This window comes from Dendropsophus ebraccatus, chromosome 9 (genome assembly GCF_027789765.1).
Source record: "Dendropsophus ebraccatus isolate aDenEbr1 chromosome 9, aDenEbr1.pat, whole genome shotgun sequence".
NCBI lineage: Eukaryota > Metazoa > Chordata > Amphibia > Anura > Hylidae > Dendropsophus > Dendropsophus ebraccatus.
Window position 1 is genome coordinate 42,947,842 of NC_091462.1, and position 25,991 is coordinate 42,973,832.

The 25,991-nt window shown below is 43.5% G+C and overlaps 1 protein-coding gene across 9 annotated transcripts in view; it reads left to right on the top strand.

Annotated features, from left to right (window-relative positions):
• The window catches only part of LOC138800916 (UDP-glucuronosyltransferase 1-6-like), a 78,040-nt gene that overhangs the window by 24,423 nt on the left and 27,626 nt on the right, over positions 1-25,991 (top strand). The window contains exon 1 of one of the 9 annotated variants that reach the window (XM_069983131.1): positions 6,032-6,807. The exons of 5 other annotated variants lie outside the window; for them this stretch is intronic. In XM_069983131.1, coding sequence (XP_069839232.1) covers positions 6,070-6,807 — 738 coding nt within the window. In that variant the 5' untranslated portion in view covers positions 6,032-6,069. Of the gene's footprint in view, positions 1-6,031; positions 6,808-14,975; positions 15,852-17,656; positions 18,509-20,610; positions 21,513-25,991 lie in introns of those variants that run through there. 3 more of the 9 variants (XM_069983121.1, XM_069983130.1, XM_069983120.1) reach the window with 3 other exon arrangements.

Below are 25,991 nucleotides of genomic sequence, written 5' to 3' on the forward strand. Positions count from 1 at the left end.
AGATTGAGCCCCAGTGTAAGTTTATTATATGATGCAAGGCTGGAGATGGGTGTAATCAAGTATAAAATAATGTACTTACCCCCTCCCTCCCAATTCAATTCACAACATTATTCGAGACTTCAACTACACCCCTAAATACAGACACTGGACCCCAAAATTTATTCAGACCTCAAATTACACTTATAGGCTATGTTCACACAACATTTTTTCAGCTCCGTTTAAAATGATGTCTGTTATTTTGAGGCTAAAATAACGGACGTTATTTAGCAGCCTGGCCTCCCCTCGGTGTTTGCACATTATTCTAGTTTGGTTACTAATTGGCCTTTGGATGTGGCTTAATTGAAAAGTCCATTGAATTTAATAGTAAAAACGGAGAAAGACTGGTGACAAAAGGAAAACTGTGTGTGAAAAACTAATAAAAAACGTCCGCTGTTTGCAAAAGACGTACGAAAATAATGATCATGTTCATTATTTTGACGTCCTCGGTAAAAACGTCCGTTATTCAATACATTGTGTGCATTGGACGTCTGTCTTCCCATTGACTTCAATGCAATGCCATTGCAGTCAGTTAAATCGTGGCAAGAACGGACATTTTTTTAAATAGCAAAATCGGGCGTCTTTTCTCTATTTTTGACGTTGTGTGAACATAGCCCAATTCCCTCTTTTTTCTCTCCCAAACTGGTCACCCCGTATCCCTCTTCTCACTGATTGTCCTCTCTGTCCCTTTTCCACATACCTGTAGCTTTAGGGCCCTAATCCACAGTAACGATAACCGGCCGGATCGGCCCCATTTGGCCCGATTCGGACGATTATCGTTCGGTGAAATAGAGAGAACGATCAGCCGATGATGGTGTCATCAGCTGATCGTTCATTTAGGGCCAGACCTAAAATCATCGTTCCCCCACCGCGCATCGCTACGGTTGAATAGTGGTGCGCGGCGGGCGACCGACGATTTAAGAAGAAGCAGCAGCATCATACATTACCTGTCCAGGCTTCTTCTCTGCGCTGTCTTCATCCCCGGGTCCCGCGTGCTCTATATTCAGAATGGCTGGTCAGCTGACGGAGCGCCCAGCCAATCACAGGCCGGGACCGCTGCGGCCTGTGATTGGCTGAGTGTGGCCTGTCAGCTGACCGGCCATTCAGAAGACAGAGCGCGCGAGACAGGAGGAAGACAGCGCGGAGAAGCCTGGACAGGTAATGTATTACTGCTGCTGCAAGGGCTGCAAGGACATCAGTAACGATGTCCTTGCAGCCCTCACTCAACAATCATCACGCCGTGGAATAGGCCCAGTAAACGAGCCGCAATCTAGCAGATCGCCGCTCGTTTACATCGTTGATCGGGCCCTCCTTGGCCCGTGGAATAGGACCCTAAGTCTTCTTCCTCCGTAGTGCAGACAGTAGAGGAGCTGTGGTGACATCATAGTCAGGGCCGGTTTTAGACAAAATGTGGCCCTGGGCAAAGTTGAAGGTGGGGCCCTAAATGCTAAAACATTGTAGCAGCAATTTAAGGTCCCCATACACTTTACTTTTTTGTCAGCGGTTGGCGCACTGCTCGAGGTGGGGTGATCTTCTGTGACCTTAAATAAGACCCCTCTGTGCCCCATATAGTAGGTAGGTCCCTCTGTGCCTCCATAGTACATATAGCCGGTATCCCTCTGTAGGTAATTCTTCTGGTAGTTACCTCCATCACCCAGTATGTAGTATCCACCAATATAGGAGGCATCTCACTGTAGGTTATACACCTGTTAGCTAGCCCCCCCACCCAGCACATAGCATCTCCCCTGATAGTTACCTCCCCAGCACATAGCATCTCCCCTGATAGTTACCTCCCCAGCACATAGGATCTCCCCTGATAGTTACCCCCCCTCCAGCACATAGCATCTCCACTGATAGTTACCCCCCCCTCCAGCACATAGCATCTCCCATGATAGTTACCCCCCCTCCAGCACATAGCATCTCCCCTGATAGTTACCCCCCCTCCAACACATAGCATCTCCACTGATAGTTACCCCCCCTCCAGCACATAGCATCTCCCCTGATAGTTACCCCCCCTCCAGCACATAGCATCTCCCCTGATAGTTACCCCCCTCCAGCACATAGCATCTCCCCTGATAGTTACCCCCCCTCCAGCACATAGCATCTCCCATGATAGTTACCCCCCCTCCAGCACATAGCATCTCCCCTGATAGTTACCCCCCCTCCAGCACATAGCATCTCCACTGACAGTTACCCCCCCCCCCATGCAGTATAGGCATAGTGGATAAGGGGTGCAGTAACAGTAGAAACATAGAAGATGAGGGGTGTAGTAGTAGATAAGGGGAGTAGCAGTATTAGGAGTAGTATTGGGGGTAGTAGTAGAGCAGTATTGGGGTAGTAGTAGGGCAGTATTGGGGTAGTAGTAGAGCAGTATTGGGGGTAGTAGTAGGGCAGTATTGGGGATAGTAGTAGAGCAGTATTAGGAGTAGTCTTGGGGGTAGTAGTAGGGCAGTATTGGGGTAGTAGTAGGGCAGTATTGGGGGTAGTAGTAGAGCAGTATTGGGGTAGTAGTATAGCAGTATTGGGGGTAGTAGTAGAGCAGTATTGGGGGTAGTAGTAGGGCAGTATTGGGGGTAGTGGGCAGTATTAGGAGTAGTATTGGGGGTAGTAGTAGAGCAGTATTGGGGTAGTAGTAGGGTAGTATTGGGGGTAGTAGTAGAGCAGTATTAGGAGTAGTATTGGGGATAGTAGTAGAGCAGCATTAGGAGCAGTATTGGGGGTAGTAGTAGAGCAGTATTAGGAGTACTATTGGGGGTAGTAGTAGAGCAGTATTGGGGGTAGTAGTAGGGCAGTATTGGGGGTAGTAGTAGAGCAGTATTAGGAGTAGTATTGGGGGTTGTAGTAGGGCAGTATTGGGGGTAGTAGTAGTAGTAGGGCAGTATTGGGGATAGTAGTAGTAGGGCAGTATTGGGGATAGTAGTAGGGCAGTATTGGGGATAGTAGTAGTAGGGCAGTATTGGGGATAGTAGTAGTAGGGCAGTATTAGGAGTAGTATTGGGGGTAGTAGTAGAGCAGTATTGGGGTAGTAGAGCAGTATTGGGGGTAGTAGTAGAGCAGTATTGGGGGTAGTAGTAGGTTAGTATTGGGGATAGTAGTAGAGCAGTATTAGGAGTAGTATTGGGGGTAGTAGTAGGGCAGTATTGGGGGTAGTAGTAGGGCAGTATTGGGGGTAGTAGTAGAGCAGTATTAGGAGTAGTATTGGGGATAGTAGTAGAGCAGTATTAGGAACAGTATTGGGGGTAGTAGTAGAGCAGTATTAGGAGTACTATTGGGGGTAGTAGTAGAGCAGTATTGGGGGTAGTAGTAGAGCAGTATTGGGGGTAGTAGTAGGGCAGTATTGGGGGTAGTAGTAGAGCAGTATTAGGAGTAGTATTGGGGGTAGTAGTAGGGCAGTATTGGGGGTAGTAGTAGTAGGGCAGTATTGGGGGTAGTAGTAGTAGGGCAGTATTGGGGATAGTAGTAGAGCAGTATTGGGGATAGTAGTAATAGGGCAGTATTGGGGATAGTAGTAGAGCAGTATTAGGAGTAGTATTGGGGATAGTAGTAGAGCAGTATTAGGAGTAGTATTGGGGGTAGTAGTAGTAGGGCAGTATTGGGGATAGTAGTAGGGCAGTATTGGGGGTAGTAGTAGGGCAGTATTAGGAGTAGTATTGGGGGTAGTAGTAGAGCAGTATTGGGGTAGTAGTAGAGCAGTATTGGGGGTAGTAGTAGAGCAGTTTTGGGGGTAGTAGTAGGGCAGTATTGGGGATAGTAGTAGTAGGGCAATATTGGGGGTAGTAGTAGGGCAGTATTGGGGGTAGTAGTAGGGCAGTATTAGGAGTAGTATTGGGGATAGTAGTAGAGCAGTATTAGGAGTAGTATTGGGGGTAGTAGTAGTAGGGCAGTATTGGGGATAGTAGTAGGGCAGTATTAGGAGTAGTATTGGGGGTAGTAGTAGAGCAGTATTGGGGTAGTAGTAGAGCAGTATTGGGGGTAGTAGTAGGGCAGTATTGGGGATAGTAGTAGTAGGGCAGTATTGGGGATAGTAGTAGGGCAGTATTGGGGGTAATAGTAGGGCAGTATTAGGAGTAGTATTGGGGGTAGTAGTAGAGCAGTATTGGGGTAGTAGTAGAGCAGTATTGGGGGTAGTAGTAGAGCAGTATTGGGGGTAGTAGTAGGGCAGTACTGGGGATAGTAGTAGAGCAGTATTAGGAGTAGTATTGGGGGTAGTAGTAGGGCAGTATTTGGGTAGTAGTAGGGCAGTATTGGGGGTAGTAGTAGAGCAGTATTAGGAGTAGTATTGGGGGTAGTAGTAGGGCAGTATTGGGGTAGTAGTAGGGCAGTATTGGGGATAGTAGTAGAGCAGTATTAGGAGCAGTATTGGGGGTAGTAGTAGAGCAGTATTAGGAGTACTATTGGGGGTAGAAGTAGAGCAGTATTGGGGGTAGTAGTAGGGCAGTATTGGGGGTAGTAGTAGAGCAGTATTAGGAGTAGTATTGGGGGTAGTAGTAGGGCAGTATTGGGGATAGTAGTAGTAGGGCAGTATTGGGAATAGTAGTAGAGCAGTATTGGGGATAGTAGTAATAGGGCAGTATTGGGGATAGTAGTAGAGCAGTATTAGGAGTAGTATTGGGGGTAGTAGTAGTAGGGCACTATTGGGGGTAGTAGTAGAGCAGTATTAGGAGCAGTATTGGGGGTAGTAGTAGTGCAGGGGAGAGATGTGGGGGTACTGTATCATACAGAATCCCCTCCCCATATACTGTTCACTAGGCCCTGAATGGGGGAGGGGATCCTGTGTGATTCAGCACCCACCTCCATCATGTACTGTGTGCTGCTCAGGGCCTGGTGCCCATAGATACAGAGGGAGGAGGGCCTGAACAGTATATGGTGGAAGGGGGGACTGCATCATACAAGATCCCCTGCCCCTTCCTGTATACTGTTCGCTAGGTATATGGGGAGGGGGTTACTGTTTTATAAAGACCCCCGAGGCTCCGCCCACCCACGGCCATAAGCACCGCCCCTGGTCGCAAGTCCCGCCCCAGCCTCCGTGACCCTCGAAGGCCATTTAGCCCTAACTAAACCCATGTCCCTCACCCTTTGTCTACCACCCTGAACCTTAAACAAACAAGCATTTCTTCATATTATCATCATGGACATTGATCTCACAGCCCTTGTGATATTGCAGTTTTTTGGATAGCGGTTTCCCCTACCTCATGCCATACTCAGTTGTGTTGCCAAGATTTTGTTCTACAGGTTAGAGCTGGATGCTAAAACATGTTCTTTTTAAATATGTTTCTGTTTTATGACTGCAATTTTTTTATTTTTTGTACATTGTTTTGGGGGAGGCCATTTTGCCTGAGCTGTTTTTAATGGCATTTTGTGACATGCCTGATAGACCTAGAAAGCAATGGACATAGAGTCTGTCCCCTTGAGATGAATGTGAAAAATTACTGAGTATACTTTTTGACTTCAGAAGAGGTCTAGCCATAGGAAGATGCTGTTGTCTAAAGGTCCCCATACGCTTTATACTTTTGTCAGCTATATCTGCCTCGAGGGTCAGGTTCAGCCGTCAGTGTGGGGTGTATTGGGCTCTCCCCATGATCCACTGATGATGTTGATGGAGATAGTTCAATGTATTTCCTAAATTTCCTTATCAATGTGACAATACCTTGGGGTAATAGTGACAATGTCTTGGGGTAATAGTCGTTTCATCTAATACCAGAATAACCCTCAATCTCTGGATGAGTCTCTGCAGCCATGATGCTATCACTGTAGGTCTGCAGCTCTGATGATCTAAACAACTGAGCAAGTTAACCAACAACTTTTTTGAGACATTTCCAAGCCAACCCACTAGATAAAGCAGTGCTTAGTGATAAATTAGCTCAGCTATAATATAAAAAAATCAGAACATTAATTCCTGGATCACTCTCTGCAGCCATGGTGCTATCACTGCTATGCAGGTCTGCAGCTCTGATCATCGTGCTATGCATCTTTAGGCAAGCTCATGGGGGTAAGCTGCTTGTTGTTCCTACAGATGGTAGTCCCTGGCTCAGCATGCGTCCTGTAGTACAGAGATTGGCACAGATTGGACATGAAGTTGTGGTTTTAACAGCTGAAAGCAGCTTAAGCTTCTCCATTGATGAATCTGATCTGTATACTATCAAGACCTACCCTACCTCATACAGCAAACAAGACCTAGTATCAAAGTTAGAAAAGTTTGGAGGTGATCACTTTAAACCATCTTATATCCCAGCTATTACAATGTATGATAGTATGAGGGACGAATTAGGGACTTTTCGCGAAATTTGTAATGGCTTATTGTCCAACGCAGAATTAATTCAGACTTTAAGGGATGAAACGTTTGATGCTCTGCTGACTGATCCGTTTTTAATGTGTGGCATGATACTAGCTGAGTATCTTGATTTGCCCACCGTGACTTTTTTAAGGGGTCTGCCCTGTTCTCTTGACCATACTAGTGCACAGTGTCCACATCCTTTTTCGTATGTGCCTAGAATTTTTACTCTGTATTCAGACAAGATGACGTTTTCCCAACGTGTGAAGAACGTACTAGTCAGGATGCTGGAGCCTTACTATTGTGGAGTTACATACTTACCATGGCTGGAAATGGCTTCAGTTCTCCTGAAGAAAGACATCACCTTTGAGCAGCTTCTCAGCAGAACTTCCATCTGGCTTTTTCGATATGATTTTGTCTTTGAGTTTCCAAGACCTGTAATGCCGAACATGGTGTTCATTGGAGGCGTCAACTGTAAGCCACCGAAACAGCTAAACAAGGTAAGGAGTTTCATAGTCCAACTATACACATTGGAATAATTCCAGTTGTTGATGATATTTTGCTCGGGTAATAGTTTCTCACTCCACCCAGTGAGGGGCTGAACGTGCGGTTTCTCCTTATACTAATGGGCCTATTACACTTAATGATTATTGTGTAAAGATTCGCTATGACGATCAATCGCAACTAAAAACTAGTGATTTTGTAGCAAACCATTCTGAGGTTATTACATTTACCGATTATTGTTATGAACAATCATTTTTACGTTGTTATATGATCGCTAAGCCTTCCTTAGGACAACTCACACATCATGTTTTATCTGCAAACAACTTATTACACAAACAGATATGAGAACGATCGGTGAACTACCATCGATAAGTTTTTTTATATGTTGAAAGACAACAATGACTTTTCGTTCATCGTTTGATCGTTGGGTGTTATTACACAGGCAGACAATCGCTAGTTTTTTATCGATATAGCAAATTTTTAAACGATAATAGAAACGAAATTTTTAAACGAAGTGTAATAGAGCCTTTAATGTCATTGGAAGCGAAGAAGTACAGGACCACAGCAGAGACTAAACAGTGGAGGAAGTGACTATGCAGGCTTTATTTGTATTTAGTGCATAGGGAGACATATATCAATACAGTGGTACCTTGGTTTAAGAGTGGATAGAGAGCGTTTTGCAAGAAGAGCTCAGCCCAGCTCCCTGTACTGGGTGGGAGTGCGGGAGGAGCATGGTCTGCATAGCGAGGTATACAGCCCTGTGCTTTGACCCAGGAAGTCTCCCTCACCTTCTAAACCATAGCAGATCCGCTTCAGGCTGGGGCTTGCATCAGGGGACAGGACTCTTCATACCTGTAAGCCCTTGCTCCCTGGACAGAAAGTGCTGCATGTATGTGACCACATATGCCCTGATCATTCCTTCATGCTCCCTGCAGTCTCTGTCAGCCCTTGTGTTTCCAATCCTCTCTATTCCTGCTATAATGTGCCTGCACTTACACTCAGTTATACACACTGCATCCAAAATGTGCCTTCTCTTACACTCAGCCATTCACACTGCTGTATAGAGAAGTTTCTGTCACTGTCCTCCTGCACAGCTCTGTGATTCTTACTTCCTGATTGGTCCATGCTGAACACCCCCCCCCCTTCCTCATTGCTGTGATGTGACCACACAGACCTCTGACAGCAGCCCTTCTTCTCTATTCTAGCCTGTTGTACTACCCTACTGCATTATGGGGATCTGCAGCCCCATCAGATCTACAAACTGCTGCTGTTTTTTTCAAGTTTATGCACTTACTGTGCATTATACTCCTCATGCTGATTGCTATACTGAACAGTAACTTGTAATATGACGTATTCTGCTGTTTCTGAATGTTTGTTGGTAGTTCACAGAGGATTGGGGACACTTTTATCTTGGAAAAACCTTTTTCAAGCAAATGTACCATCAGGCTTTGGGTATTTTACCTTACTGGTTCGGCACCCAGTTCCGGCTAACAGTGCCAGTCTATTGCCGAGCACCAGGATGGAGTACTGGGGCAGGCCCGCTTGCCCCCAGTGTGACGATCTCCTCTCCCCTCTGTGACATGGCTCCATTAGAACCAATGAAGCTTCGTCACAGAGGGGAAGGGGGTTTCTTCACACTGGGAGCTGGTGGGCCTTCCCCTGGTTCTCCGGGGTGGGCCGGCGCTTGGGAATAGACGAGCGCCGTGCACAGTACCTGGACGGTGGTTCAAACGAAGGCCAATGCCCCTGACACCCCCATACTGGCGTTTATCCTGTAAGGTAAAAAACCCAAAGCGATGTAAAAACAAATCTCTGGCACTAGCTGAGACCCGTTGAATTGAAAGAAATTTTTTTTTTTGTGAGCAACCCCTTTAAAGTGGAAAAATGTATTGAACTAATCTTACTCTACAGGATTATATCATTGTGGAAGTTTAAATAGTTTTTCTCATTTAGGCTACATTTTAAGATAACATCAAGTCTGTAAACAGGGACCCCCTACAATTCCAGACAGAAATGGTCATTTCATAATGTGTGAAAACGTCTTTGGAGATAGTTATAAATTTATGTACAGTAAGGTGTTAAACTGGATAATAAAGAAGAAAGCATAGAAAAAGTATACTGTATATTGTAACAAGGTGATCCAGTGGGCCAATCACCTGGGTCAAGATGACTACCATTCCATTCCACACAGGGAAATCCAATTTCAAACTGACCTTGGTAAAAATTATTTTTCATAAACAGAAAAGCAAGTTCATAGTGAGGGCAAGTCCATTCCACCTTAAATTACGCATGGAAAAATACCATAGGCTGCACTATTCAAAGTGACTCTCTCCCGGGTCAAGAGGACGTAGCAGACAAAGAAATCCCAGTCCGCAGTAGTTTAGTTTAAAACAGTCCAAAAAACAAACACCTAGGCCATCTACCCCTAACTAAACACGTGTCCCTCGCCCTTTGTCTTCTACCGTGGATCTTAAACAAACAAACAAACTAAGGTTTCTTCATACGATCACCATGGTCATTGATCCCACAAACCTTGTCATAGCTTGTTCTAAGAAGTGACATTTCCATTTTCAGGAACTATGTAGTTTGTATTAGATATGTATATTAGGTGGTTTGGTGCACTGGGAATACCACCCTCAGTGCTCCAATCCTCCCCAACCGGCTCCTTTCAAAGAATATTGGGGCAGCCCTCTGCAGTAATGTCACTCCAGCACTCAGCACTCAAGCATTTATATGCTCCTAACCTGCTGATGGTTTCCCGTTAAGCATTTTTTGATGATTTATTACTCACCTTTACTAATCTTCATCTTCACCCTGGCGTCACCCTCTGTAGTGTAGTGGTGCAGGATAAGAAGGCCGCAGAGTTCCAGTTAACCTAAACAGGATGAAATATTTATTGAGGTTTCTTAAATGTGCAATACAGTAGCTACAAAGTCCTTTTTATGCAAGATTCAGTGCTGACTTGAGAAGTTGGCTTGTCAGGGGGTCCCTGTTAATACTTGAAATCACTGGTTTTCGCAGGTAGACTATAAATACACTGCATGAGACTTTAAGCTCTGTAAACAGTTCAGTTACAGAAGATAAATTTAGGAGACTTGGTAAATGGAGAACAGGCGGACTACCTGAAGGGACCTATCTAGTTTGTGCAGTACTCTGATATACTTGAAGACACAAAATGTCCTTACGGCTTTGATAATCCACATATAGTTGGGCAAGGGTAATGGTGAGCCAGCCAGTGGTATAATCTTAAGGCCCTGCCGAGTTGCAGCGGGGTTCATGGGCATAGATACTCTTTCTCAATCCACTGTCCTTTGACTGAAGCACCTGGAGAAATACAAGGCTCAGAGAGAACAGGATAGCCTGTCAGCATGGATAGGTTTTAAGCCCCTTGTTGGCAATAGCCTGGCTAGTGTACAGGAACAGAGAAAACTAGCATAATCAGCATATCCTGCTCTCCACACTAATCTCAGGCTAGTCTTAGCATATGGCCAATAACCTTAGGGGAATCTTACTATTGGTGGAGAGGAACCTGGGGAGACAAAAAAGTATCTTTCTGAGAGGGGACCTTTGCAGGAATTGGTTTACAACTCTCAGCATGTACAAAACACCACATCCCTTTTTACACTTCCCTCAGCATGTGCTTACAATAATATAATAGCAGACAGTGACATCTAGCGAACAAATTGCAGTAAGACATGAACATCCTCAGATCACATCAGTGCCTACATAAACATACAGCATGCTTAGCAGTGCCACATGAGTTCTGGAACATTGCGTAAATGTATAAAGGATTAAACCAAGGGGTTAATATGCTTGTATTGCCATCAGTAGGTTATGCCATAGCATATGATAGCTACACTGTATAATTACTATCATGTCCAAACTTTATTTAGGTTTCAGAATTTTATAACTCAGTACAAATACAAATAATGTGTCAACCGTTCCCGTAATTAGCTATTTTGTCACATTTTTTTTTTCATATAAATTATACCACAAATATGCTAGTGACTGTAAAATAGTGAGAAAATAATAGCAAAAATGGAACAAAATTGCCATGTGTGAACACATACTTAGGTAGAGTGAAGTGTACAGCATGCTGCCTTGTGCTGAATAAAGCAGCAGGTGCTGTCACTGATTGTGCAGTAGTTGTAGGGCTTTGGGAAGTAAACTGGCAGGAGAGTTGAGTAAGGGGAGTAGGCAAGATGGGAGGGTTGTAATGAACAACTGAGGGAAACAAATGCTTCATGGGACTTGTAGTACTAAGGTAGAAGTGCAACCACTAAAGACAGAACTAAGACCCCCAAAACAAATACATTTTTGATAATTTCAGAATATATCTGAGATCAGGCCAAGTTCCTAATCTGAACGCTATATTTTAATATATGAATAAATTATAATAAGGCCTGGGACAGCTGCTATTCAATAGAAAACTTCTGTATGTTAAAGGTAAATCAAAGGTCCCAGATACACATACACACATTGCACTCACCTACATTTATGACCTTTACAACTTTACAAATCTACAGGTCAGAGCTCGTGGTGCTGGGTCCTAGTTTATAGCTTTGTGACGTAGTGAGGGCTGTTACATGAATGTAGAGAAGCCCTTATCAGGAAATTCTGCTGAGATACAGAGAAAGAACATGGCTCCGATGCAGCTCTATTTCTCACCACTACTATTATATTACTAACTTCTGGACGTGTAGCATTTGTTAATGCTGGGACCTTTCTTGTGGTGCCTATCATATGTGCCAAGGATGCTGACCGGCTTGACAGATCATATGAGTTTTCCTCAGCGGGTGAAGAATCTCTTGTATGATCTAGCGACACCTTTTCTGTGCAATATGGCTTACTCTCCCTACCAGCAGCTGGCTTCTAAGTTTCTTAAGAGGGATGTAGATTTGCAAGAAATTCTTGGCCATGCGGCCATTTGGTTGATGAGGCTGGACTTTGTCTTAGACTTTCTACGGCCATTGATGCCCAACATGATCATCATAGGAGGAATCAATTGTGCTCAAAGCTTCTAAACCAGGTGCTGACTGAAATCTTTGATACCATTTGTCTGTATGTAAAGTATATACTGTGTATAGTATGTCCTGATAGTTTGTTTAGCATCACATTATAATTATTAATGATTTACATTTTGCAGGGTTGTGATTAGAAATGAGCAAAGTAGATTGGTTTTGCTTCATACAAATCTGCTTCACTCATTTCTAGTTGTGATTATTAACTGGTATCTATGGGTAGTTTTACAAACAGCAATAGTAAAACACCATGTACAGCCTAAGCAATAGAGAATGTATTAGAGACCCAATCAGGCATTCAGTAAAACCTTCTTCTAAAAGCAGGGCATACCCTGTTTCTCCAAAAATAAGCCCTACCCCGAAAATAAGCCCTAGTCTGCAGGGTTTTTGGAGAACGCCCTACTCTAAATAAGCCCTACTCTAAAAAAGAAGCTACTCCATGGAGTACATGAAAGGAATCCACCATAATGTGTTATTATTGCTCATTGAAAAAATATCATCTATTTCAAAATCTTTGCCTTTTTTGGAGAAAAAATAATATAAGATCGTGTCTTAAAGCCCTATTACACAAAATGATTATTGGCTATATTCGGACGATAATCGTCCTGTGTAATTGAACACAACGATCAGTTGACATGAATGATGTCGGCTGATCATTGCAGTCTTTTGTCTTTCAACATGTTGAAAGACAAACGACTGATATAGCAGAGATATGCTGCCGTCGCCCTGTGGAATACGATTGGCGGCAGCAGACCGCTGCTATTTGCTATGAGCTGCCTGGACGACCAATCGATAACCCGGACAGCCAACACACAGCTCCCCGTGGCCCACCCTATACTCATCAGCTTGCTGCCGACGTATGTAATAGCGCCGGCTGCAAGTGGGGAAAGAGGAGCAAGCGAGCGCTGACAGCACATGTTTGCTCCTCTCCATCGACCCGTGTAATAGGGGCTTTATTTTTGGGGAAACGCAGTAGCTAAGTAAAGGCTGGTCGGGTACCTGCTAAAGACATTTAGTAAGTAAGTGTAAGTGGTGCAGGTGTCTGCATTCGTGTTGCAGTACCGGAAGAGATCTTGCCTTCCCCTTTCTTCTCCTACCTGTAAAGCAGTCGAAAAGTCGGGGCTTCTTTAGGGCTTTTGAAATTTTACCCAGGCAGCAGCTTTGTCATGCTGGACTAATGGAAGATGAAGTGGGCAAAAGGAAGCTGAGGAAACAGTTCTAAGCATTCATTCTTTTCCCAAAGCTCTGCGGCCGGACAGATCATCCGTCCGCTACTTAAGTACCGGCCGGGATGATCCAGCCAGAGACCGGCCGTTCCGTGACCTGGCCGGGTCACGGAACGGCCGGTCTTATACGACGTGTGAACATAGCCCAAAACTGCATTAAAACACATGCAGTCTTTAGTAAAACAATGCAAACAGCAGATTTACTACATGCTACAATATTTGACAAAATACAATTCAATCCTCTCTTACATAGCTAGCCACTAACACTTATAGAGTTTTACAGTAATTGCTGCTGGCACCTCAACTTTACGCTACTTAAAGGGGTTATCGAGCGCTACAAAAACATGGCCACTTTCCCCCTACTGTTGTCTCCAGTTTGGGTGTGGTTTTGAAACTTAGTTCCATTGAAGTAAATGGAGCTTAATTGCAAACTGCACCTGAACTGGAGACAACAGTAGGGGGAAAAGTGGCCATGTTTTTGTAGTGCTGGATAACCCATTTAAAAGTGGCACTCATAGTGGCACTTGCTGTCTGAGGCTACAAGGGTGAGCCAATGGCTCCTACCTCTGGCAATCATAGTGCAGCATCATGTAACTGTGAGCGCTCATTATTAGTGTTTATGGTTAAAGTGAAGGCCACAGCACTTGCCTAGGCTCACTGGGTGCTGGTGTTAGCCCTGCCACTACCTTTTGTCGTCAGGTGGCACTGCCTGAGGCAGCATGCAGTTACCAATAGCTGTGCAACATTGCTGATAATTCTGGCAACATCATATGGCGATTGGTGGACAGAGGCGGCAGGAGAGAACACTGGGTTAGATTTTAAAGTAAGCACCACTTCCTGCAGGACATACAGCAGCCAATAAGTACTATCAGGTTTGACATTTTTAAATAGAAGTAACTTACAAATCTATATAACTTTTTGACACCCTTTGATTTAAAAACTTTTTTTATGCAGAGAGGTAAGGTGGGCAAAAAACAGCAGTTTACAAATTGGTTATTTATGTATTTAGTTATTTTTGTTAGCCTCTGACTGCAATAGGAGTACTAACATGGCCTTCACTTGGCCCCTATTTGCCATGATATTCCTGTGATACCCTGAAATGGAGCGGCTCTCCCTATGTCTAACCCCTCAAATGTTGCTGTTGTTATTGGCTGCAGCATCTGAGGGGCTAAATGGCTGGAATCTGAGTTATGTCGATCACCCTCCTCATAGGAAACAGGCTCAGCTCCTGATGCACTTGTCATGCAATGTATGGAGGATTAAATCAATGAGTTAATATTAGAGATGAGCGAACCCTGAGCATGCTAGAGTCCATCCAAACCCGATCGTTCGGCATTTGATTAGTGGTGACTGCTAAAGTTGGATAAAGCCCTAAGGCTATGTGGAAATCATGGATATAGTCATTGGCTGTATCCATGTTTTCCAAACAACCTTAGAGCTTTATCCAACTTCAGCAGCCGCCGCTAATCAAATACCAATTTTTCGGGTTCGGATGGGCTCGAGCCTGCTTGAGGTTCCCTCATCTCTAGTTAATATGCATCAGTAGGTTACTCCACAGCATATCATAACTACAGTCCATTCTGTGATTACTTTCATCCCCAAACTTGGGAACTTCAGTAAAATTCAGTGAAAATGACAAAAATACAAATAATATGTCAACTCTAACAGAAATGAAGTAAGGTGTGTTGAAGGAGGTTTAATCTGTATCAGAGGGACTAAAACAAGATCTGTACCTATACGAGGTATGACTCAGCGCTATGTATCCGAGAGCAGGTTCATTCATGACCTTTACAACTATTACACATCAGCAGGTCAGAGCTCGTGGTGCTGGGTCCTAGTTTATAGCTTTGTGACGTAGCTGTTACATGTATAAATGTGGAGAAGCCCTTATCAGGAAAGCTTCATTCTGCTGAGATACAGAGAAAGAACATGGCTCCAATGCAGCTCCCTCTATTCTTCACCACTACTATTATATTACTAACTTCTGGACATGTAGCCTTTGTTAATGCTGGGACCTTTCTTGTGGTGCCTGTAGATGGCAGCCACTGGCTTAGCATGCGTCCTGTGGTGGATATGCTGATACAGAAAGGACATCATGCTGTCATTGTCGCACCAGATATTAACGTTCATCTTAAGGCGTCTCAAGACTGTGAAGTGAAGACTTTCCCTGTATCTTACACATTTCAGCAACTACAGGACCATTACTTTTCTTTCTCATATGAGCTCTTCACGCAAAGACCTGCACTGGAGAAGTTCTTAACAGTCCAAAGAAACCTGAAAGAAGGAACAGCCTTTATGCTAGACGTCTGTGCTCGACTGTTGAACAATTCTCAGCTAATCCAGTCCTTAGAGGAGATGACCTTTGATGTTGTCTTCACAGATCCTATCCTCCCGTGTGGTCAGATACTTGCTGAGCACCTTTCTGTGCCCTCTGTTTTTTTCTTGCGTGGCATACCGTGTCATCTAGATGCCAAAGCTTCACAGTGTCCAATACCATTATCATATGTGCCAAGGATGCTGACCGGCCTGACAGATCATATGAGTTTTCCTCAGCGGGTGAAGAATCTCTTGTATGATCTAACGACACCTTTTCTTTGCAATATGGCTTACACTCCCTACCAGCAGCTGGCTTCTGAGTTTTTAAAGAGGGATGTAGATTTGCAAGAAATTCTTGGCCATGCAGCTATTTGGCTGATGAGACTGGACTTTGTCTTAGACTTTCCACGGCCGCTGATGCCCAACATGATCATGATAGGAGGAATCAACTGCGCTCAGACAAAACCTTTAAATCAGGTGCGAATTGAAATCTTTGATACCATTTGTATTTATGTAAAATAAATAAATAAATAAATAATAAATAAATAAACAGGACATATGTGGGCACAGTATAGCAGCATTCTCTGTCTGGGGAGAGCAGGGTTACAGCTATGGAGAGATTACCTCCACAGTCCTGTCCCCTGATGTAAGCCCCAGCCTGAAGTGGATCTGCCATGATCTGGAAAGTGAGGGAGACTTCCTGGGTCAGAGTACAGTGCTGTAGACCACGCTATGCAGACCATGCCCCACTCTTGATCCCCCTCCCACCCAGTACAGGGAGCTCTTAAACCAAAGCAATGCTCTTGAACCAAGTCATAATTTTGAAAAACTGTGAGCTCTTCTTGCAAAACACTCTTAATCCAAGTTACTCTTAAACCAAGGTACCATTGTATATATTATGTACAGATAATTCACATATAAGATAGTATCACATTATCATTATTAACTGTTTAGACTTTGCAATGCTGTAATTGGTCACTGGTATATATGGGTAGTTTTGAAACAACAGGGAAACACCATGTACAGCCTAAACATTAGAGACCCTATCAGGCAGTGGGTAAAACTTGTATTTTTTCAAAGCACGGGCATAACTATAGTGTTTCTCTATGAATAAGACCTTTTCCAAAAATAAGATCTAGCTTCATTTTACAGGCTTTTTCAAGTAGGCTTGAGATATAAGCCCTACTCTAAAAATAAGCCCTAGTTAGTCAGCTGACCAGATCCCAGACATTGGGTGACAGAGCATCAGCCAATCAGGGCCAGACTAGTTATTATCATAATTAGATAAAAAAGTTCTATCAGCATATTGCTGATGGATTCTCTTTAAACTGAGTAATAAACTGTATAAAAATGACAGCCATGTTACAAAGATGGCATTCTGTTTGCTTTTATATAGTGTCATTCTACCCTAGAAGCTCCTATACAGACCTATGTATCTCCAAGTCATTTAATTCTGTAGCATACAAGTGGACAGATAGTAGTAGTGGGGGCAGAAAGAAAAGAGTAAGGGAGCTTTTAAATGCATCAATCTTCTGTCATCAGCCACATTGGTGTTTGTTTGCAGTGTCTTCACACGGCACAACTAATAGAGCAGTCGAGCTGCATGAACAATGTCTGTATCATTTGTGCGGCCATCTAAACTGATTGCAATTTACACAGAGAGATGTAAGGCTGGTAAACAATGATTTTCAGGGCTGCTCAAAGGATGCAATCAGGCGTCAAGCTAGTGTTTTCCCTCTCCTCTGCTAATCGCTGACACTTTTACATTATCGGCTGAATGAGCATTTCTAGCAATGCTTATTGCAAGTAATCGGCCCATGTAGAAAGGCCTTAAGACATGACTGTAGAATCAGGTTACAGTTTGTCAGCTGTATCCATATGGACACATAGATCTGTGTAAGATCTATGGGATGTATTATTTTTGCATCCAAATTCTCATCAGTGGCGGTTCATGACAAACACACTGGTCCAGATTTATCTCTATGCCTGAATCCAAAACTTTGATATGTTTACAAGCTCTGGAAAAATGAAACCTGTAAAATGAAATCTGTAAATGGTTTCAGGCAGATTAATACATGTGGGTCAATATTTGCACAATTCCATTTTCCCCTTTTTTCCAAAGGTAACCATGGACATTTATCTAACCTATCTGAAAAGTGATAAATTGTTGTTAAACAAGGGAGTGTTTCCTGAGTCATTCAGCTACACAGGGTTTTTACTGGTTGGAAACTAAACTTATAGGAAAGCATTTACCATTGATCTTCAGAAGAAGGTTAGCTGGAACTAAGTACTTGGAAATGGCTCGGATTCTCTCTATAACTATGGGACTCTGGATCTATTTGGTACTAGGCCTTCCTGCACTGGTTGGGTGTGGAAATATACTGGTGATTGCCCAGGATGCTGAAATCTGGCTGGAAATGCGTAGCATGGTGGAAAAAATACAACAAAAGGGACACAACATTGTATTGGTCATACCCAAGAATAACCTGATCATGGATTCCTCCCATGGGTTAATTGTGAAAACGTATTTAGCTCCTGTTTTGGAACCTGGACTGAATATATATATGGACCATACATTCAGTCAGTCTCATGTAGGCAGTCTGCTCAGTGCTATCAGTACAGAATCCAGAAGGATGATTTACACAGCCTCCATCCTTTCCCGTAATTGTTTGCATCTACTAGATGACCAAGCCTTAATCCATTCTTTACAAAGAAGCGTTTTTGATGTTGCAGTCATGGATCCATTTTTTCCTTGCGGTCCTATCCTTGCAGAACAACTGCACCTACCATCGGTTTATTTTTTACCAAAGTTACCTTGTGGTTGGGACAACAGGGCCATGAAGTGCCCGGACATGAATTACGCTGATGTCAATGATGTGCACAGTTTTTTGCAACGTATCAAGACCCTTCTTTTTCAGTCAATAGAGTATATAGCCTGTCAACAAATTGAAAAGGAATATGCAAAACTGGCCTCCCAATTCTTACATAAAGAAGTTAAGTTTCTTGAGCTCTTTAGCCGGGCTGAGATCTTATTCTATAGGTATGACTCTGTTCTGGAAACTCCGAAACCGCTCATGCCAAACATGGTCTTTATTGGAGGACATAGCTGTGATCAGAATCAGAAATTAACCAAGGTGAGTGGTCTTCCACAATGACTGGTTATTTTTTGTTTTCCCTCTCAGCTTAAATCTTGTGTAAGTATAGGCCAAATGAAGGTGCATATATGCATACTTAGTGAAGTTCTAATTTGACAAATGATTTGTTTTCCATTTCCCATCTTACATTTATTAATAGATTGTGAAGCTCTTCAGGTTTTTATATTTCTTTTTATTGCAGATCCAGCTTGTATAAAATGTTCTAATACTACCGTAAAACCCCTTCATGTTAGCCATATGTCTTAATGCCCCATGTGATGCCCCGCACAGTTTGAATGTATATATACTTTTCTGACATGAAGGGGTCTTTAATGTGTGCAGAGCTGCTTCAGTGTGAGTGCTTCACATTAAAGTGCCAGCATTAAAGTGCCTCAGGCAGACTCTAGTGGCAGAGCGCCTGTCTCACTGATCACTGCTATGCAGTGGCATAGCATTAACCAATATAAGCAATCTATTGATTGCTCATAAAAGTTCCCTAGGATGCCTTAAAAAGAAAATTTCAAAATATGTTTATGAAAATATGACAATGCCCCTCCCCCAATAATAGCTGATATCATCCCCTTTCCCATTTTACAAATAAAATGTGTAAAAAATAAATAAAAATAAGAAACACATTTGGTATTCCCGTAGCTGAACATTTTTGTGTATTGGTAGCAGGGCATTTTCTGCCATGAGGCAAAATGAGTTTATTGCTCAAGGTAGCAGATTTGTTAGAGTCTCTAAAGGGCGGCAGATGTTATGGCGTGGCCATATAATATACTGTCCTCTACACACCACTGACTTCATTGATCCCATGACCTGCAGATGATAGCTGGACCCAGACGTAGAATGCAAGGAAGTCAGGACTGAAAATACTTAGCAGGTATTGTTATATGCTTCACACGTCACTACACTACAAGTGACCACTACCCCTTTATATGGAGCACAAGGTGCAATGGTAGTATGGTAGTACAATGGTAGTATGACCAGGACTAAAATCACCATGAGTAGTCACAATTAGGGATGGTCCGAACCTGCCGAGGTTCGGGTTCGTATGAACCCGAACACTCGGCAGCAGATCCCCGCTGTCTGCCCGCTCCGTGGAGCGGGAGGATACAGCGGGAGGAACGCCTGGAAAACTGGGGTACAGCCTATGGCTATGGCTGTATCCCAGTTTTCCAGGCGGTCCTCCCGCTGGATCCGCCCGCTCCACGGAGCAGGCAGACAGCGGGAATCATTACCGAGGGTTCGGGTTCGTACGAACCCAAACCAAACTCTGTTCAGACCATCCCTAGTCACAATGCATGATTCTTGTATATGTCAGGTGCTTTTATTCTTGGAAAAGCAACAAAGATTGAAGAATTGTTACTACATTTGTGAAATTGAAAACATTAAAACTTTTTGTGTTTTGCCCTCACCAAGGATTAAAGGTAGTGCTTGACCAGGGTGATTTTGGGGGGAGCTGGATTGTGTATGCACTTATTATAAGCTGCAGGTTTTCTGCACCCACACAGGGGCAGCACCTGTGACAGGTGCAAAAAGGCAAAGACAGCAATTCAGCCAATTGTTTGGCAAATGTCAATCATCATAAATTATGTCAATTTATTGTACAGTAGTATTTAATGTCTTTTAATGATGATAATGACAATGACTTTTATCATCATGTATCGTAACTAACAAATAGTTGAACAACATTGCTCCTGAGGGCACTGGTGCAGCAGCAGTGTCCATGTGATCAGAATAATGGATATGCTTTTTATGCTACAACTACTTTGACGCGTTGGTAATATTCAGGTTTATTCGAGAATTTGCGATTGCATAAGAAAATATCAGCTTGTTATTCCATAACCAGAATCATTGGCGTACAAGAAACCTGGAAATAAATATTTGCTGGCCTGGCTATAGACAGCTACAACTCTAAAGAAAACAAGTTAAATAACTCAAATGTTCCAACTACTGTGAGGTCCATTACTTTTATAATCTTTAATCCATTGCAATCAACAGGTCAGAGCTCATGGTTCTGTGTACTAGGTTGTAGCTTTGTGACGTAGTGAAGGCTGTTAAATATTAAAGAATATTTATGGAGACGCCCTGTCCAGGAAATCTTTATTTCGCCGAGATACATGGAAAGAACATGGCTCTGATGCAGCTCTCTCTATTCCTCACCACTACTATTATATTACTAACTTCTGGACATGTAGCATTTGTTAATGCTGGGACCTTTCTTGTGGTGCCTATAGATGGCAGTCACTGGCTTAGCATGCGTCCTGTGGTGGATATTATGGTTCAGAAAGGACATCATGCTGTCATTGTCGCACCAGATATTAACATCTTTCTTAAGGCATCTCAAGAATCCAACTGGGAAGTCAAGTTTTACCCAGTATCTTACACATTACAACAACTACAAGACCATTTGTCTTCTTTCACATATGAGCTGTTCACGCAAAGACCTGCACTGGAGAAGATCACGAAGACCCACAAAACCATGAAAGAAGGAACAGCCCTTATGTTTGACAACTGTGCTCGACTGTTGAACAATTCTCAGCTAATCCAGTCCTTAGAGGAGATGACCTTCGATGTTGTCTTTACAGATGCTCTTCTCCCGTGTGGTCAGATACTTGCTGAGCACCTTTCTGTGCCCTCTGTTTTCTTCTTGCATGGTCTACCGTGTCATCTAGATGCCAAAGCTTCACAGTGCCCAATACCATTATCATATGTACCTAGGATGATGACTGGCTTGACAGAACATATGACTTTTCCCCAGAGGGTGAAGAATCTCTTGTATGAGCTAGTTATGTCGTTGATGTGCGATCTAGTTTACTCTCCCTACGAGCAGCTGGCCACAGAGTTTCTTAAGAAGGATGTAAATTTGCAAGAAATTCTGGGCCATGCGGCCATCTGGCTGCTGAAAATTGACTTTGCCTTAGACTTTCCACGGCCGATGATGCCCAACATGATCACTATAGGAGGAATCAATTGTGCTCAAAAAAAGCCTCTAAATCAGGTGCGGACTGTAATCTAATATGTCATATGTATGCATTCATAGTATTGTGGCTGACTTATTTATTATCATTAGAGATGAGTAAATTGCCCACCTAAACGAAGCAAAGCACTTTGATGGGCAAGCGGCTTATCAGCCACCTGCCTTTCAACCAGTTCCATTCCCCTGGGCGTCAGGAAAAGCAGGATCCAGTTCTGGGATACTGTGAGAAGTTTCCCAGGACTGGATCCAGGTTTTCCCGACACTTGGGGAGGAGCAGCAGGGAGCGGAACTGAGTTGAAAGGCAGGTGGCTCATAAGCCTCTTGCCGATTAAACGAAGCACTTCGTTTCATTTAGACGGGCGATTCACTCATCTCTAATTATCATGTTTTAATGTTTTAGATTTGTAGTGTGATGCATAATAAATGACTGGTCAGTAATGATAGTTTTGCAACGGTAGAGCTGGGTTTCCACATATGCGTTTGGAATAATTCTAGTATGGTTGTGTGGTTTTTGGGAGAGACACAGTCTAAATACTGGAGAGAAAAGTAGCAGAGACCCAATAGGGAATCTGTATTAGAGCTGTTGCCAATAGCAACCAACAATACTTACATTTTTAAAACAAGAAGATCTAGAATATCAAATCAGTCAGTCAGCAGACTAAATGAGTTTTATAACCACCTAAGTCTGTACAGGAGCTATACACACACGTCTGTATAGAAATCATAGACACACAGGTCTCTATGGAAGTTACAAGTACAAAATAGTGGGATTGATTTTTAATTTGCAAAGTTGCATCTAAGCTGTTATTATCAGATATAAACACACGGGGGGCGGGGGGGGGGGGGGGATTTATAGATGCACTTATTTGCACAAAATGTTACTACTTTGCTGTGTTTTGCACAAAAACAGAGTGTTGAGCAAAATTTTAGAGTTTTGCACAAAAATTGTATCCGTTTTCTAGTTAAAGCATTGATACATTCCATCAAATATTTTCATTCTTTCTAACACTTAACAGATAAACAGGCATCAAAACAAAAACTTTTCAAGCTTTTCAATGTTTTAATGATTTTAAAGGTAACCATGGAGCATTAATCATATTCTTTTTCCAAAGTGATATGTTGTTGTTAGACAAGGGAGTGTTTCCTGTTTGAGTCATTCAGGTATATAGGGTGTGCTAAAATAATCGGATTAACTTGAAAGAAAGCTATTAACAATGATCATCAGATTATTTGAAATTGCATGGGTTTTCTCTTCTAATGTGGGTCTCTGGAACTGTAGAAATGTACCAGCTCTGTATCCTGAAAACTGCATGGACACTTGAAGCATGGTGAAGAAAATACAGCAAGAGGGTGTCAGGAACTGGCTTTATGGACACGCCGATGGCGTTCCTGGTAACTGGCCTGGCTGGTTGCTAGGGCGTGCCAATGGCGTCCCTAGCTATATACGCCGCTGCTGGTGCCATGCCGCTCCCTAGCCAGGCGTTCCAGGTGTCTTGGCTCACAGTAATGCTGACTGGCAGGTGCTGCTGCCAGTCAGCTTAAGGTCTTGTGGGGAGGTTGGAGTTCCTGCCCCAATTAGGACCTGAGGCCTTGACTTTACCTCCCTTAAAAAAAATGTACCATCAGGTTCATTCGCTTTAAGGGTGCCTTCACACTTACCGGATCCGCAGCGGATTTCACGTTGAGGGTTTGCAGCGAAATCCGCTGCGGAGCCATGTAATGTAAAGGTCTATGGGTAACATACAGTATTCCCAGCGGAATTTCCATTCCGCTGCGGATATGTAACCCGGCCCCTTAAACTCCCGCCGCCCCAGCCTGGAGCATAAATCACCTGGTCCAGGCTCCTGCTTGCTTTGGGGACTCCCAGCATCTCCCGGCGGTCAGCCAATCAGTGCGCTGCCCCGCCAAAGCGTACTGATTGGCTGACCACCGGGAGATCCCCGGAAGCTCCGAAGCAAGCAGGAGCCTGGAACAGGTGATGTATGCTCCAGGGCTGCCCCCTGCCTGGAGCATGCATTACCTGCTCAGCGCCACAGCTGTGTAAAGCTCCTGGCTCCCCTCGCTCCTCATCAGCCAATCATCGCACGACAGCACTGATTGGCTAATGAGGAGCAAAGGGAGCCGGGAGCTTCACACAGCTGCGGCGCCGAGCAGGTAATGTATGCTTCGGGCTGGGGCAGCCAGTGGTTAAAGGGGCCGGGTCCCATATCTGCAGCAGAATAAAAATTCGCGAATCGCAGCGTAAAATCTGCTGCGGATCCAGTACGTGTGAAGCAACCCTAAGTATTACCCATTTATAGAACTGCACCAGCGCGGGGAAGCCGGTGCCGTGGTCCTTTTTTTGAACCGAGGCCCTGCTCCTGTGTACGGCGCCGTTCTATTCAGGCCGAGGTGAAGCACTGGAGGTGGGCTGGCCCACCCCAAGTGAGGGGAAACCCCATCCCCTCTATGACGCGGCTCCATTAGAATCAATGGAGCCACGTCATAGAGGACAGGGGTTTCTGTACGTTCGCTTTAAAGTTCTACCTATTCCTATCCCTTGTTGCCTGCGATAGAGCCTCTCTGAGTTTGACTAAGCTAGCGTTTTTCCCTGACCGTGATTACTTTGGTTTCCTGATTTGTGGCTGGACTTCTGACTACCCCTTGCTTCCTGTGACGACCATTTGTTACTGTTCCGGCTAGTGGACTCTCCTTTCATTGTGTGTTGTATTGTCTTGTCTCCATCAGTTCATCACTCAGCATAGTGATCAGTCTTCAGTTTGGGGCCGGTCTGTTAAGGAGCCGACAACTCCAAAAGGCAGGGACAGTGGGGGGGCAGTTGCCAGTGTCAGGGCCTCACTTGTCCTGTGTCTTTAGATCCCAGCCTAACAGAGGGACACAAAATTGTATTGGTGATACCCAAGACCAACTTGATCATAGATTCTTCATTGATGCCCTTTTATATGGTAGCGCTTCAAATGAGCGTCGGTCAGTGAGATTGGTGGGCATTTGCGGAGCCTTTATCAATCATGTGGCAGGGCTACTCACTGCATAGTTCATGTTGCCCCCAGATTCCTGTTCACATGGGAAGATATGCAGGCAAATACCAATGATTTTAATACCTGCACTAAAGGACACTTAGTAGTGCATTTATTTGTCAACTGTATGCTTGGATGTAATCACGAATGCTTGGGGCATCTAAGCAAAGACTTTTTAGTGGTCAGATAGTATAATGTCTGTGGTCTTAGTTCAATAACCTATCACTTAGTTTACTTTGATATCACTGCCAAATGTTCATACACTTATTAATTTATTACAAGGCAAAGGTATATTGTGTGTCCTGAAAATACCCAGTGACATCTATGGACTGATGTGACCTAGCTGTTCAAAAGAAACCAAGGGTGAATGTGGTGAACATAATCATGAGTACTCTGGAACATTGTCATTAGCTGTGTTTTTTATTCTTTTATTTCATTTTGATTTACTAATGGTGATAAGTTGTTTGTGATCAGGATGGAAGCCAATGCTTTGCCTTGCACAAGTTAGTGTATAGGTTATCTGAAAAAGGTCATCAAATTGTTACAGTTGTCCCTGAAGTAACTTTCCTCCTGTACCATATAGCAAACAGTAACATTATTTAGTAACATAATAAGTTTTAAAGAAGACAAGAGTCCATCAGGTTCAACCTAGGGAAACCATAAGGTGTTAATCCAGGGGAAGGCAAAAACCCCTATGAGGAAGATGACAATTGCCCCATTACAGGGAGAAAATTCCTTCCCGACTTCTATGGCAATCAGAATAACCCCTGGATCAACATATCACCAGAAATCTAATGCCCCTAACTTGTAATATATTTTTCAAGAAAAGCATCCAGGCCTCCCTTGAACTTATTTAATGAATTAGCCATGACAACATAATGTGGCAGAGAGTTCCAGTCTTACCGCTCGTTCAGTAAAGAATCCCCGTCGATGCTGATGGTGAAATTTTCTTTCCTCTAGACGTAGAGGATGCCCCCTTGTCATGGTTACAGACCTAGGAGTAAAAAGTAACCCCAAGCTTGATAACCAGTCCTGGTACTGTAACCCATCCATTCTCTTTATGACCTTTGTCGTCCTATTTTTCACATGCTCCAGCTGTGTCCTTCTTATATATCGGTGCCTAAAACCGTACACAGTATTCCATATGTGGTCTGACCAGTGATTTATAAAGAGGCAAAACTATATTCTTATCTTTAGCATCTATGCCTCTTCTGATGCATCCCATTATTTTATTAGCCTTGGCAGGTGCTGCCTGGCACTGATCACTAAAGTTGAGTTTACCACCAATACCCCCAGGTCCTTTTCGGAAGTAGTTTTACCCAGTGTTTGATTATTTAGCACATTACTGTACTTATTATTTCTACTGCCCAAATGCATAACCTTACATTTATCCACGTTAAACTTCATTTGCCATTTCTCTGCCCAAGTCTCCAGCTTCTCCAAATCCCTCTCTAATATTATCCTCCTCTGTGCTGATTACTTT